Source organism: Ochotona princeps, chromosome 1 (genome assembly GCF_030435755.1).
Source record: "Ochotona princeps isolate mOchPri1 chromosome 1, mOchPri1.hap1, whole genome shotgun sequence".
In the NCBI taxonomy this organism is placed as follows: Eukaryota; Metazoa; Chordata; class Mammalia; order Lagomorpha; family Ochotonidae; genus Ochotona; species Ochotona princeps.
In genome coordinates, this window is record NC_080832.1 from 96,188,734 (window position 1) to 96,205,503 (window position 16,770).

The following is a 16,770-nucleotide window of genomic DNA, read 5'->3' on the forward strand; positions in this document are numbered from 1 at the left end:
AACATTACATTACAGAGTAGTTTTCTTGTCTGTGTCCACAAGGTGATGGATCTAGTTCAAAGTGGCATTAGTTTCTCCATAACATTTATGTGTCGTTTTTCCATAACCATTAGGAAAAGTGCCTCCAATAACAACTCTTCAGCCCTATTTAATTACAAAACAACTCTGGCATCAGGAGAGACGGACAACCCAAGCAGAATTTTTCTTACCGTTTCGGGACACGTCAAGTTCCACCAGCTGCATGAAGTTGGCTATTTCTGGAGGGAGCCGCTGAATTTCATTATCGCTAAGGCCAAGCTTTCGTAATTTGACTAGCTGGAAAAATTGCTGAAAGACAAAATGGTTTCACAAAGATTTCACATGTATTTGTATCATAAACCTTGTGGTCAATATGAAGCTTAAAATGGCACACCTATTAAAAATGAATACAGATTGCATCAATGTCAATTTCCTTCCTGATTTTGGTAAGATACTGTAGTCACATGAGGATGTCACCATTGGGATAAAACCAAATTACAAAACATCTCTGGGTACTATTTTTTTAACTTGGCATCAAATCTAAAATTACTTCAAAATGCAAGGGTTTTAAAAGGTAATGCCCAATTTAATGAGATAGTAGTCACTAATTAAAACTACATAATACTTAGAAAAATTGATGTTAAATATTCAACATTAAATAAACATACCTAAGTATAATAATATTTTAAAAGGCCTTTTCAAATGAGCTATTAAAGAAAGTACAATAAATATCCAGCAAATGCATGCAGATGAAAGAATATTTTTGACCAATCCCTAGGAGTTTGCATGAAGTACCTCCCTCAGCTGTGGGAGGCTGAACTCGGTTTTTCCCAGGCTCTGCAAATCATATTCAAATGTTACAAGGATGTACATAAATAGAAATATATGCAATAAAACAATGCAATCAATTAAAAATGAGAGGGGATAAGACCTAACTAGACATCAGGATGGACAAATGGTAAGCAGTGACAAGAATCAAAATAAAGCTAAAACATACGCCCTCAGTGTGAGCAATTAGACAATGGGCCCAGGTACCTCTGACAGAAAAAGCTCACTGGAAATTTCCAGAAAGGACAGCTAAATCCCTACATTTTCTTCTCTCCCTTGCAGTTTCAGGGGAAACAAACACGATGTAGGGACTTCATCAGCTAAAAAAATAATGAATATCCGCAGAGCAGTAAGAGAAGATGCAGCAGCATGACACCATAACAAGCGTAACGGGAACAGAAATAAATTGTTGGAAATTAAATAAAAAAAAAAGCATTGCAGCAGCAATAAAAGAGGTGGAAAAAGTCTGAGCAGGGGAAATAAGAAAAACAGGACAAAATACATCAGTCTACAACATCCAACATCTTGTTGATATGCAGCTCAAAGCAAAAACACGAAGGGAGGGCGGCTACAAAACATGTTTTTCTGGTTTGAAAGGGTCTACCATATAGCCAATAAACCTAACAGGAAAAAATGTATACCAAGAAACATTATAAAATGTCAAAAATCCACATATACAATTTTAAAAAGCTTACACAAAAATAAAAAGGAAAAGTCATAACAAAAAACGTTGCTATTGGAATGCCTCTGGACTCAACAGAAGAAGGCCTAATGAAGGAATGTCTTTAAAATTCCTTTAAATCACCATTCCTAACCTAAAATTGCATACTGAGACTGTCAAGGAAGCGCGGTAAACTGAATGAAAACACTTTTAGACATAAATGGTTTCAAAACATTAACCTTCTTCCATCTGTCTCTGGAATCCATCACACTGTGACAATAAACTGAAAAGAAAGCAGATATAGGGGTGGGCTTCTGGAAGTGAAGTGGCAGTGAAGACTCCACTTGCGATGCCCACACGCATGTCGAAGGGCCTGGTTTGCTGCTTCTAGTTCCTGACTGTCTGGAGAGATTTCATCGTACTGGGAATGGTGAGATTGGCAGCAATTCAGAACTGTTGAACTCTCAAAACCATTTCAGCAGTGCCCTTGCAGCATGCCCCATGTCAGGGACCCTGGGATGGGTGGAAGGTTGAGTGGGATTTCTCCCTTTATCTCCCTCCTTATCCCAGACACAGAAAAAAAAAGAAAAAAAGAATGTGGAAACAATGGTCTTACCCATTTTCCTGTAGCCCTTGACCCTTTGTGCTCTAATAAACTATGTAAAGAAAATAATAATAAAAAAAAAAGAATGAAATTCCTGTTTTATTAAAAAAAAAAAAAAAAAAGTTCCTGGCTGAGTCTCAGCTCTTCTGCTTCTAATTCAGCTTCCTGAATTGATGCATCGGCTGGGAGACCACAAACAGTAGCTCCAGTGCTCGGGTCCCCTCTGTCCTTGTGAGAAACCTAGGCTGAGTTTTAGCCTCCTGGCTTTGACCTGGTCTAGCCCTGAATACTGTTGGCATTTGGGGAGTGAACCAGTGAAGAGAAGCTTGCTTTCCCTATCTCTATTTCTCTCTTTTTCTCTCTGCCTTTCAAATAAAATGAAAATGAATAAATTAAAAATATTATTTTTAGAAAAATAAAAAAGATCTGTGAGCTAAGAAACAGAAATTCAAAACAAAGACAGACACAGGAAAACCCAAGATAAAACCATGAAGGGAATTTCAAGATGTCAACTGAGTAAGCGGGCCTACAGAACAATCTGTCCCCAGTGGGCACAATATGAAGGATCCCAGAGAGAAGTTTTGGGGAAAAAAATTTAAAAGCACATCTAGAGGTTATTTGATGCATCTGGAAGTATCAAGAGATTTACAACTTGATTAGAATGTTTGGAGATAAACTAAATCCAGAAAGAGAAAATGAAGCAAGCAAAAATGGAAGGAGTTATAAATTCCGTCCCCCCCAAAACAGAAATACAGTCTATTTCGTTGTAATCATAATATGAATGTGAAATTCAAATACAAGCAATACTAAGTCATAACATTATAATTATACTATCTATATTGACAAAACCAGGATTTATGTTACATAAGTATTGAGAGGATGGAAAGAATTTCATCTTCCATAAAGGTGAATCGACTGGTAACTATAACACACGTGGACAGAGGGAGTGGAATCCAACAGTAAGAGCCATTTAGCAGCAAGCAGGAAGACACTGGCAAAAACAGCCTTGACTTAGCAGCTTTTAGAGGCCTGATTCGAGAAGGCTGCTGTTCACTGCCACACTATGCTGCCTGGATTCTTGAAAGCTATTTACATATATTATTCTACTAAAAATAGAAACTGGATTTAAAAAGGGAAGTCTCTATTAAAATTAACAGACATTCCAAATGATAATTTTGTAGGAAGCTACTGACACTTAATACGCTTCATCTTTTTAATTGGTAACCAGGATTGCATTATTATATATAATCACATAGGAAAGCATTGCCTTTGGAAAGCCACTGGGAAACTTTTCAAGTCTATAAAACTTCTGGATATCTGTCCTCATAATATTACTTAAAATTCAAAAAGTAGCCCTGAAAAAATGTACATATTTATTTTAGTAAAAATGAAAACCCAGAAAGTAAATATTTCAAATAAGAGAAATGATTACCAAGCTGTTAAGCATTTTACTGATACACAAACAAAAAAAAATTATAAAGACCATAGAACCTGAAAAAGATTTATAATTGAAATATAAAAAAGAAAGAAAACAAAATTGCAGCCACACTATGCAATAAACCACATACCCTTGTGAACTGAAAAAGAACCTGAGAGGGGGTGGGGGGTGTACCGAAATAACTACATAAACTGCCAAGGATAATCCATGAACAACTTCAAAAAAAAATCTAAATAAGAAGGCAGATAATTGGAAACAACATGAACCAAAAGTCTGAACCAATTAGCTACATATGATAATGAAGAAAGTGCTCTATAACAGCACTAATTCTTTGGATTTTTTTAATCATGAGGTTGAGAATAAATTTATTAAGGAAAGGTATTGGAATTTCTTTATGCTGGCTGTGCTGAAGAATCAGCTAATACAAAAGCCATTCAAAAGACTCACATATTTGAATAACTGAGCTTATGCCAACTGCTCAAAGTCTGACAGTTTCATAATACATCAATGTGTTTACTCAAGCATGAAAAGCTCACTTTGTTTTCCAAGAAAGGCATAACAGCAAAAGTACAAAAACCACCACCAGTTCTGTACATTCAAGAACCACTCAGAAATACAAAAATCAACTCCATTGGGTACTCAGATCTACAGTGAACAATGAGTTCGCTTGAAGTCTGTGGAAATACCAGTCTTCAAATCCTCTCAGTCAGTAGGAGTCATAATAGCAAGCAAATTTAAGATTTTGTTCTGCATGTTAAAAACTTCCTCAACAAGAGCCCGTCACAATTACTAATTTATTTCAACTTGAGAATAAAAAACCAGACTCAAATAAATAAATAAATAAATAACCACTCTACCGGACATGATCCCAAAGTGAAACCAGGCATTCCTGAATCCTTCCCTCACTGTCCTGATACAACCTGAATATGGTCCAAATGCTTCAAATGAACTGCTTCCTTGGAAGGACAACATAATATAACTAAAATTGTATTAAATCCTCCAATGGTCAACATCTTTAGTTATGGGAAGCATTCAATCAGCTAGCACCCGCCTTCCCTTGTTTTTGCCATCAGCCAGTGCACACAGAGAACAATTCCTGAAGCTGTCTTGGCAGGGTGCCCCAGCACAGTGCGATCCTGTGACAGAACACACAGACACCATTCTTCAGTTCCACCATGTTTGATTATAGCTCACTGACCCACTTAGAGCACATTCTGTACAATTATATGCAAAGAAACCCAAATTGCCTTGGTTGTTAGGTTACACTGGTCTTCTTATACCACCATTGAATTTAGGGGATATAGAGTCTCTAATTTGTCTTAAAAAAAAATGTCTTTTTCCCACTCTTTATTTCTGAAAAGATTCTTTTTCTTCTCTTTAAATACAGTGTTAGTACCTTGCAACTACTTTTGAGCAAGAAACAAAGGAAATCTCAGTCCTCAAAGAGCTGTGTTGCTTTTTATGACTATATGACCGAGGGTCAATCAACTACCATGGACTTCCCAAACTTCTCCTACATGAAGTACAGAAGACATAAACCACTATTACAGACTCGTATGAGGGACAATACTACACAAAATGTTACATATTTCCAAAAGTCTGTGACTTCAAACAATAATGGCACAAAATTTACTAACAGATTTCCCTTCTGAGGCATTCTAACTCTAGCTAAATCTTGACCTCTTTCCATCCTTTACAACTCTTAATAGGTCCCTACTCCTATTCCCATCAATCGAGGCTTGCTTTTTGGGCATTACCTATGAAGATATGGTAGGTCAATGACTACACAGTACGCAACATGAGCGTTTCCTGGCATTGTTCTTTTGAGACTTAGAAAAAGTGACTTAGTTTATCATACAGAAATTCTACTCCAGGATATGAGTACTTTAAAAAAAGAATAGGTGGGCCCAGCATGGTAGCCTAGTGGCTAAACTCCTTGTCTTGTACACACCAGGATCCCATATGGGTGCCTAATCCCAGTGGCCACACTTCCCATCCAGCTCCCTGCTTGTGGCCTGGGAAAGCAGTTGAGGGCGGCCCAAAGCCTTGAGACCCTGCACCCACGTGGGAAACCCAGAAGAGGCTTTGGGCTTCTGGCTTCAGTTTGTGGCAGCTCTGGCCATTGCAGCCGCTTGGGGAGTGAATCAACAGACAGAAGATTTTCCTATCTGTCTCTCCTTCTCTCTGCATATCTGACTTTCCAATAAAAAATAAATCTAAAAAAAAAAAAAAAAAAGACTAGGTGTCAGCACCATGGCATGGTAAGCTAAGCCTGTGCCACACTGCAGCACTAAAATCTCACATGGGCACCAATTCAATTCCTGTCCTGGCTGCTCCACTTCTGATCCAGTTCCTTGCTTGTGGTTTAGAAAGCAGCAGAGGATGGCTCAAGTCCTTGACCCCCCCTGAACCCATGTGGGAGACCTGGAAGAAGCTCCATACTCCTGGTTTCAGATCAGCCCAACTTTGGCCATTGAGGCCATTGGTGAGTAAACTAGCAAATGGAAGATCCCTATCTCACACCCTTTTTCTCTAACTCTACCTTTCAAATAAAATAAAACAAAATCTTAAAAAATTTTTTTTTCAGAATATATACATGCAAGAATATGCTTGACACATATATCCATTATAAAGCAAAACATAAATAGATCTAAAGGTATATTTTTACAACAAAAATGAAAGCTGCTAGTTATAACGTGGATAAATATGAGATGATGTTCAGGAAATGGAGTCAGACTCAAAAGAACGCAGATTATAACATTCCATTATAGAATGTTGAAAAAAATCATCCAAGCTAAACTATTTTGTTTACAGATGCAACCTTAAGTGGTAAAAACTCGATACAAAAAAAAAAAAAAAAAAAAAAAAAAAAAAGCTGAGAAGTAACCACTATTTCGCCAAGCCACCTCCAAGCTGACGAGAGGATTATGATCAGGAAGAATGTGCAGTTTGGCAATGACATTCCCAGCCACATTCTACTTCTCAGTCTGAGTCTCAGTTAAAAGTGTTTTCTTTATGGTTTGCTATTACAACTTCATTTATGCGTTAAGTACTTTTCCATACACAGGAGGATTCAACAAACCATAAATTGAACATGTTTGACAAAAAGTTATATTTGTAAACATGTACACACGTTTTTCTTGTCATTATTCCCTAAACAATACAATAAAACAACTGTCTTAACAGCATTAACAATGCAATCAGAACTTTATAAAAATACAAAATCTTAAGGATTCCAGAGATTATGTAAAGCATATGGAAGCATGTGCATAGGTTATAAACAAACATTGTATTATTCTAAATAAAGTCATGCACATCTATAGACTTTGGTATCTTCAGTGTGTCCTGGAATCAACCCTCCACAAGACAATGAGATGACTATATTTATGACTTATTTCCTAGGAAAAAAAACTTAAGGTGTAAACTGCCTACTAATCAGGGAAGAAAATATTAAATTGCACTGAGAACATCAAATTCTTTCATTCATCAGTTAATAAGATATTAGACGAGAAGGGAAATAGAGTTATCAAAGCTAATACAGCCATGAGCAAGGACATGGGCCCCATTCGTGAATCATCTCCCAGGTGCCACAGTGCTCATACTCGCATGTGTGTAGCTGGCCTCTGCTGTAAGATAAAATATCCCAAATTTGGCCTTGGCGCAATAGTGTAATGGTTAAAGTCCTCGCCTTGAACGCCTCGGGATCCCATATGGGCGCGGGTTCTAATCCCGGCAGCTCCACTTCCCATCCAGCTCCCTGCTTGTGACCTGGGAAAGCAGTCGAGGATGGCCCAAGGCCTTGGGACCCTGCACCCACACAGGAGACCCGGAAAGAGGTTCCTGGTTCCTGGCTTCAGAAAGGCGCAGCACCAGCCATTGCGGCCACTTGGGGGGTGAATCACTGGACGGAAGATCTTCCTCTCTGTCTCTCCTCCTCTCTGTACATCTGCCTTTCTAATAAAATAAATAAATCTTTTATAAAAAAAATCCCAAATTTAGCATCTCCAATGAACATGGGGTTTTTGTCTTCATTTCTCAGATTGGGTAAGGTGGTTCTTCTGCTTTCACCTGGATTCACTCACACAGTTGTGTTCAGAAAAAGTATCAGAGAGGCTGGAAGACACTCTGGACTCACTCTTACAGATGGAGCTCCTCTGCTTTTTTCCGTAAGCTAGAGTGACTTCCTACAAGAAGCTCACAGAGCAGTATTCACAAAGGATGAGGGCAAGGCTACAAGGACTTGGAATATGCACTTCATTTCTGCCACATTCTATGGGTCAAACCAAGTCATAACTTGGCCCATGTCCAGGCGAGCAGGTGGAAAGAAAGGTAGAAATCCCATGGAAAAGAGGCTTAGCTGGCAAAGACGTGAAAGACGAAATAATCCACCACAAAAACACCATAGGAAGCCTAGATCAGCCACAAAGGAACAAACAGGAAAAACAAGAAGGATATGCTGCAACATTCTATGGCTAATCGCAGAATGACACTTTTTTAGAGCAAACTGAAGGAGAAAAGAACATACTGAATCAACTTTGGATAAGATATTTTCACAAATGTGCAGGCTACAGACAAGAGAACCAACCCAAGTAATAGTCACAGAATCAAAGAGTCAGCCTAGTTAAGGTACAAAAGTCAACAATACTCCACACCCAGAAGTGGAAAGGGCATTAGGGAACACTTAAAAATAGCTACTATTAATAAGGATTAATAAGACATTTTTCAGTATATTCTGATGAGGAAGTATAGAACAGGAATGTCTCTGGGTGACTGATTTCATTTCTCTGGCCCACTGTAAAAATAATCAAAGGGCATTTTTTGGTTCTAAAAATTACAAGATTATTTTTAAAAATAATACTAGCACACAATATAATATTAAGCATGGAATTAAAATATATAAAAATATAGAAACCAGATTAACAGTTGCCTTGGAAATTGGAAATGACTACTAATGGGTATGAGGCTTCTTTTGGAGAGATTAAAATGTTTTAATATTGAGTATAACAGCTATATATCAAAAACCCTGTAACTTTGCACTTTAAATGAATGAACTGTTTGGTATGTGAATTATTGCAATAAAAGAAGTTAAAGGAACATTTATAGAATGTGAACACATCAATGAAGCAGGAATCCTTTGTAAAAACAGAAGATCAACCAGGAACATGTAGGAACTTTCATTTAATTGAATCCTTATAACCATCAATCATGAAAATTTTTGTAATCACTAATTAACAGATAAGGAGATGGAAGTCCAACAACATTTAATAACATTTTTGAGAAAAATTCCAAAATAGGACCATATAGGAAGATTACAGAGCACAAAACCTTAGGTAATTATGTGGCAAACAAAAGACATTTGTGAAATTACATTCTAATTAGCTAAGGAAAACAAAGCATCTAGCAGAAAAAAAAATTAGGAGAGAAGTAACTATTGAAAATATGCCAATGCTGCATTTCATCTTGATTAATAAATGTGAGAAGAAAGGTTTTGCTAATGAAACCTGACTGTGAGAGCAAATACCGACATCACTGTCAGTGTAATCTGGTAAGAAAGTAGACATGAAAATAGAGAACTAGACACAGATAAGCAAATGAATCCATTTTCAGAGGACCTTGGACATACACAATTAATGTCTGGCTAGAGTTCTGGGCAAGAGGAAGGCTCAAACACGGAAGAGAGAGGACAGAACCCAATCCTTGCAGTTTTTTTTAGTAAGAGGAGCAAAAAGCACATAAAGAAAAGAAAGGGGGGTTGGTCTAGATTTTACAGGTTAAAAAGGAGGTACCCCCAGGCAGTAGAGCAGTTCTGATAAAACTCAAGAAACACTATACTGTCTAGTCAACTGGGAATTAGAACGTGTTGGTGATGCTGCCAGTTTGACATAGAATGAAATTCAAAACAGAAATGCAAATACTTTGATGGAATTTGATGGAAACCAAAATTGAGAAGAGATACCTATGCTGAGACAACAGTGTTAAGTCAAAAGCAAGAAAAAGAGACAACAGACAAGCACATAATGATAGAAGGATCAAATTATTAAGAGAATACAGTAGAAAATATATGCACCAACACTGAAGCACCTAAATATGTTCTTTAAATATTAAAAATATGAAGAGAAAGCTATGTTGCTATATCTACTTTCAACAGTGGACACATCATCCAGGTAGAGCATAAAAAACACTGGACTTGAACATCTGAGACCCAATAAATGCATATAGGGCATTAAATCAACCAGTAATGGAATATATATTCTTCTCAAGTGTATATGACCATAATCAAAACGCATCACATAGTAGGATACCAAACAAGTCTTAGCAAACTAAAGAAAACTGAAATTATATATATCAAATACCTTTTGAATAAACAATAACAAGAAGAATCTCAGAAAATTCAAAAACACATAAAAAATCATACAAAATGCTCCTGACCATACAAAATCATACAAAGCGCTTCACTGGATCAATGAAGAAATGAAAGGGAAGATTTAAAAAATCTCTTGAGACAATCAAGTAAGATTTATAGGATATAGCAAGGCTGCTCCAAACACAAGTTTTTAACAATACACATCTACATGAAGAAATAAAGACCTCAAATAACCAAATGTGACAGTCCACACAAGTAGAAAAATAAACCTAGTCCAAGCTTACAGACAGAAGGAAAATATAAAAATCTGAGCAGACTAAAAAGACAATAGGAAAGATCAATGAAATTAAGGGTTTTGTTGTGTTTTGTGTTTTTGCTGTTTTTAACGACAAAAAAAATGGATTTAACTGACATCCTTTAGCAAAACTAAAAAAAAAGACTCAAATGAAATTAGGAATAAAGAGGAGAAATTACAACTAATACCATCAAAATACAAATGATCATAGGAAACGACTATGAACAATCACGTGCCAACAAATTAGATAATCTAGAAGAAATAGAGACATTCCTACACTTATACACCCTACTAAGACCAAACCAGGAGGAAATAGAAAATCTGAATGAATCAGTAAGATTGATTCTGTAACAAATTAACTTCCATGAAAGTAAAGCCTGGAACCTGGAGTTTTCACAGCTGAATTCTAACAAATTTAAAGAAGAACTAAATACCAATCCTTCTTAAACTCTCCCAAACAAAAATGAAGAGGTAGGAATACAAGGCTACTTCAACAAGTTCATGGGAAAATGGACTTCAAAGGTAAGGCTGGGGCAGGCACTTGGCTTAGCAATTGAGACGCTGGTTAGGAAGTTCATGCCTGACACTGGAGTGCTTGGCTTTGACTTCCTCTCCAGCTCGGTTCCAACTTCCTCCTAATGAATACACAGTGCAGCAGCAGTGATGGCTCACACAATTAGGTTCCTGCATTCACCTGGAGAACTGGTCTGAGTTCCCACCTTCAGCCCCAGCCCAGCCAAGGTGGTTTCAGGCGTTTGGGGAACACATCCTCTTTCTTTGCCTTTCAAATAAGTAAGTCAATACATAAACAGATACATTAAAATGTTAGGACAGCTCAATGTAACTCAAAATCATAGTGAGACCTCATGTCACACCTAACAGAATAGTTATTATCAAAACATGTTAGGTTAAGAAGTGTTGTGCAGAAACTGGTGGTAAGAACATTAGTTACAGCTATTATGGAAAACTAAGAAATTTTAAATATTCTTATCACAAAAATATTCAATAGTTGAGTTGACAAATATGATAACCAGATTAACTGTATCAATTATATTCACAGATCATAGCATTACTTTGTAGCATATGATTATTAATTATTTCTTTATAATAAAGATCTTGAAATATTGGTTCACAAAACAAAAAGCTTATATCCATACATTAGTGGACCAGGATATAGATAATAAACATGAGCTGAGATGAAGTGTTTGATCTCTCAATAAAACAACCATGTTCTTTACAATCTGAAATAAGGAGAATTATCTCTCCACTGCCTATTTATTTGCCTGAAGGACAAATCAATAGGCCACAGGAAGAAAGCCACTCCTGCTGTAATGAAAATTTTTAAAGTTTTCTTTTTCTGTTGTTGTTTAGAGATTTTTAATTTATTTGAAAGGCAGGGTTACACAGAAGAAGAGAGACAGAGGAAAATCTTCCATTTGCTAGTTCACTCCCCAAATGGCCACAAAAGCTAGACCTGGGCCAGGCCAAAACCAGAAGTCCAAACCCTGGCTCTCCCCGAGGGGTGCAGAGGCCCCAGAACTGGGCCATTTTCTGCTGCTTTCACAGGCATATTTGAAGAAAGCAGGATTAGAAGCAGAGCAGCCATGACTCCAACCAGCACTGGCATGAGATGCCAGCATCACAGGCAAACACATAGCCTGCTACACCACAATGCCAGCCCCGAAAACAAGTAACTCTTTAATAGGTTCACGTTACAGCACAAGTGCCCTTTTCATTATGCAACAGAGAGAATTGACTCCTTGCCTTCCACGACCTGAAAAAGTCACAGGATAACTGAATTTCTGAGAAGGAATTTCCCACTGAGTCTTAGCATGTGCTTATTTGAGGATTTATAATAAAGGCACCTACCTTACTTTACCCAATATAATTCTCTAATTTTTCTGTAGTCTTGCCTCCACTATTCATATTATCCTCTCATTTCCTGGTTTATTTTAATGTTTTCAAGGTGCATTCACACATTATCAAGCTATCACCATAAATGATACTCAACAAACATGAAAATGCCCCAAGATTTCCCCACTCCTTATAATTACAGCTTCTTGTAGGTGAATCACTGAAAAATCACGCAGCCAGGAATGCCTTATTTACTACATCTATAAACAGAAGATTGGATAAAGTTAGTAACAGAACTTTAATTACAAGCAAGAAACAGATTAACGTATAATGACTTTACTGGGAATCTGAAGATGAGACACTGGGACATGCTACTGACATGGCAGATGACTGATGGCACAGAATGAGAATCACAAGAGCTGGACTGAATAAGGCTGGCACAGTACAGAGAAAGATCAGCTATAACGAGGGGTGTGATAACCCCAACCTGTAAACTTGAACCACTAATAGTGATATGGCCACCAAAAAAAATCACGTTTGGGGAGAATATTGAATTACATGAGTATTGGGAAAAATAATATTAAAATTGCATAGAAGAATAGTTCAAAACAATTCATGAAAAACAGAATTAAAAGACATATCAGTGCAAACAAATTCAAAACCCAAGCAGATGAAAAGATCTTTTAAAAGTCCATACAAATATGTATTAAGAAAAATTACTCACAGACTTCAAAATTTGGGCCACCAAAACACCTATTTTTTCTAAGATTTATTTTATTTTTTTTTTTGCAAAGTCAAATATACAGAAAGGAGGAGAGACAGAGAGGAAGACCTTCCGATCACTGATTCAATCCCCAAGTGACCACAATGGCTGATGCTGTGCCAATTCAAACCAGGAGACAGGAACTTCCTCCAGGTCTCCCACGCAGGTGCAGGGCCCCAAAGCTATGGACTGTCCTCGACTGCTTTCCCAGGCTACAAATAGGGAGCTGGATGGGAAGTAGAGCTGCTGGGATTAGAATCAGCGCCCTTTTGGGATCCTGGCGCATTTAAGGCAAGGACTTTTTGGCTGCTAGACCACTGTGCCGGGCCCCATCTAATTCTATTTTTCCATGAACTTTCTGAAGTTCCATACATAATTGTATATACCATACAACCCTATTTAATTAACAAATATCATTACAATTTTAGGTAACTACTACTTGAAAAGTGTGAATCTGGTAAGCACGGTGGGGAAGAACCTAAACTAAATGGTTGAAGCTTTCTGGTACGATGCTTTGGTACTGCAGAAAACCAAAGCTCCTATTTATCTGTACAAAGGGTTGCTTCCCTTCACAGTTTAACCAACTGTATCACCAAGCAAAACATGAAAAGCTGGTGATGGAAAGCCATACTCCCTCATCTACAGTGCCTGTTTCAGTTACTCCTGGTCAACCACAGTCCAAAAATACAAGAGAAAATTCCGAAAATAAGCAGCTCCTAAGGTTTAAACTTCCGGCCACTGAATTATCCTGATGAAATCTCACACTGCCTGGCTCGAGATGTGAACGATCCCTCTACTCAGCCGATCCATGCTGCAGACATATCCACTCATAGGCCACTAGGTAGACATCCAGCTTATCACATCAGTTACTCCGTATTGCAGTGCCTGCGCTCAAGTAGCCCTTGTTTTACATAAAAATGGCTCCAATGTGAATGACTAGTGATCTGGTAATTCGGATATGCCAAAGAGAAGCCTTAAACAGCTTCCATTAAGTGAAAAGTTGGAAACTCTCACCAGAAACTGTGGAGTTTGGCTTTACCTATAATATCAGATTTCCAGTGCAATCATGAAATGTATCCCCTTTGGATGAGAAGGATTGACTATAATCAACTTCCATATCAGAAAAAAAGTTGCTCCAGCCTGAAGTTAAATAGACATTTGGAAAGAAAAAGAAGAAGAAAGGAAGAAGGAGAAGGCAAGGGAAGCAAGAACAGGAGAAAATTACGTATCATTATACTCTTAAAATTGCATTTGAAGTATATGAAACCTGGTCTCTATAGAAAATAAATGAAATATTTGATAAAGTTTGGCAAACTAATCTCACATTTTGACATAAAATTTTCAGTAAGGCTGAATTTCTTACACACTGTTCTGCAAAATCATTTATATGAGTCAAATGGAATAAAATTTTGTTCAGTAGGCCTTGTGTCACAGACTCAATACGACTTATCGAGGTTAATAGCAATAACAAATCTAACATGCCTACTTTATGCAGGGTGTAGAAGTGAAAGACAAGATGAGCAAACAAGGAGCCCTTATGCCTAAGAGACAACCGGAGATGGTACAAGAAACATGGAGCACTAAGACGCATGGTACAAAGTATGATCATAACTGAGGCACAGATTGCTCAAAATTTGGTGGCCCAAATTTTGAAGTCCTTGAGTAATTTTTCTTAATACATATTTGTATGGACTTTTAAAAGGGTGCTGTCAGCTAGGCTATTTGGTCAAAAGTCATGCTACACCAAAGTAATCAAAGATTTATATGATACATCAAATAAGAATGGAGTGTTCAGTTAGACTAAGGTAGGAAGATTCTTGCTCAATGTTCTCATTAACAAACAGGTCAGGGCCCGGCGGCGTGGCCTAGCGGCTGAAGTCCTCGCCTTGAACGCCCCGGGATCCCATATGGGCGCCGGTTCTAATCCCGGCAGCGCCACTTCCCATCCAGCTCCCTGCTTGTGGCCTGGGAAAGCAGTTGAGGACGACCCAATGCGTTGGGACCCTGCACCCGCGTGGGAGACCTGGAACAGGTTCCCGGCTTCGGATCGGCGCGTACCGGCCCGTTGCGGCTCACTTGAGGAGTGAATCATCGGACGGAAGATCTTCCTCTCTGTCTCTCCTCCTCTCTGTATATCTGGCTGTAGTGAAATGAATAAATCTTTAAAAAAAAAAAAAAAAAAAAGGTCAGCATTCCAAGCGTCTTCTGAAGTGACTGGATCAGTGAAGAACAAGATCATACAGCAACAGTGATGAGCCAATACATAGGTGAACAGAATACCTATGGACTACAGACAAGCTCACATTTTCATCTCCTGAAGTAATAAGTTGATGCTGTCCCCAGCCAGAATTTGACCTTTTTGGATAGAAAACAAGAAATGAAGGACTAGGTCACTACTAACACAGTACTTAAAAATGTGATCTGGGGCCCAGCACGGTGGTCTAGCAGCCAAAAAAGTCCTCGCCTTAAATGCGCCAAGATCCCATAAGGGCGCTGATTCTAATCCCAGCAGCTCTACTTCCCATCCAGCTCCCTATTTGTAGCCTGGGAAAGCAGTCGAGGACAGTCCATAGCTTTGGGGCCCTGCACCTGCGTGGGAGACCTGGAGGAAGTTCCTGTCTCCTGGTTTGAATTGGCACAGCATCGGCCATTGTGGTCACTTGGGGATTGAATCAATGATCGGAAGGTCTTCCTCTCTGTCTCTCCTCCTTTCTGTATATCTGAATTTGCAATAAAAATATCTTTTTAAAAATGTGGTCTGACAAAATAATTACAAAACCTCAAGAACAGCCCATAGTCTTCCAAGAAAACATTAATGGCACTTTAGTGTGTACTGACTATAAATAAAGGGGAAACAGAATTATTTTGTCTCTCGCTCTCATAATATTAAAGTCAACCAAACCTAAAAAACATTATCAAAACAGAGTTCTTGAAGGGCTCCTTAGGGACTTAAATAAGCAGTTAATGCAAGATGTTGCAGTCAGAGATTCATCTCTTAAACCACAAAATGGATTAAGTCCTGCGATGGTAGCCATAATGTTGCCATATTCATTTTGGAAAGTTTATTTCAAGGAATTGCCGAAGTACTGTTCTAAAAGAGGAGGCAGAGTGACTGTCAAGCAATGAAATACAGCAAACACTGAAAGAATAGCTAACCCAAGCATCACACATATCCACACGAACTCCCACAAGAGCCCAGCCAATTTAAATGTACAATTTTGTTTCAGCATTTACTAGTAAACTGCGTGAACTGGATTAATTGTGCAGTGTTGCTTATTCATACTGTTAGGCACTACCTAGATTTCAAGCATTTAGAAATTAAATAATCCAAACTGTAATACTGCAGAACTGGAGAAAGGTATAACTTGCTCCAAACATTTTCCAACATATTAATACACATGAGCCACAACATACACTATGCATTTCTACCATCAAAACGCAAGATGAAAATCACGTAGCTGTAAAGTAAGGGTATCCCTACACCACACAGGCTTACATTCCAAAGTGTTTATACAAGGCTGCCTTCTAGCTTCAAAATATACCCCCTCTTATATTTAAATTTCTCAAACATAAATTCACAGTTTCCTACCCCTTGACCAAAGCCATTCAGTTTTTTTTTAAAGGAAAAAACAGAGTATATTCCCTAGCAACTCACTAACAGTTATGCCAAAACAAAACCCAGCTCCTGCTGATCATCACATTTTAGCTCCTCACACAGAACTAAACATTAAGTTCTAATATTAATCCAGATGAAGAACCACACACACAGGCCCAGCTGAAAACTTTCTGAATTGCCCCACTGTTTAAGGAACAAGAGAAACTATTAGTATCCACCAGATTCTGTTTGGTTCCCATGTTCTGCGGTTATGTCTGATTAAATGCTAAATAACAAGCCTGCTTTCACTATGATGACAAAAGACAAAGCTCTGCCAGCACCACTTGTCA

At 38.0% G+C, this 16,770-nt stretch overlaps 1 protein-coding gene across 1 annotated transcript in view; it reads right to left on the reverse strand.

Moving 5' to 3' along the window:
* LRRC1 (leucine rich repeat containing 1) overlaps window positions 1-16,770 on the reverse strand; it is a 148,411-nt gene that overhangs the window by 96,732 nt on the left and 34,909 nt on the right. Inside the window, exon 2 of the mRNA XM_004580491.2 lies at window positions 210-327. Within this exon, the coding sequence (XP_004580548.1) occupies window positions 210-327 (118 nt within the window). The remainder of the gene's footprint in view (window positions 1-209; window positions 328-16,770) is intronic.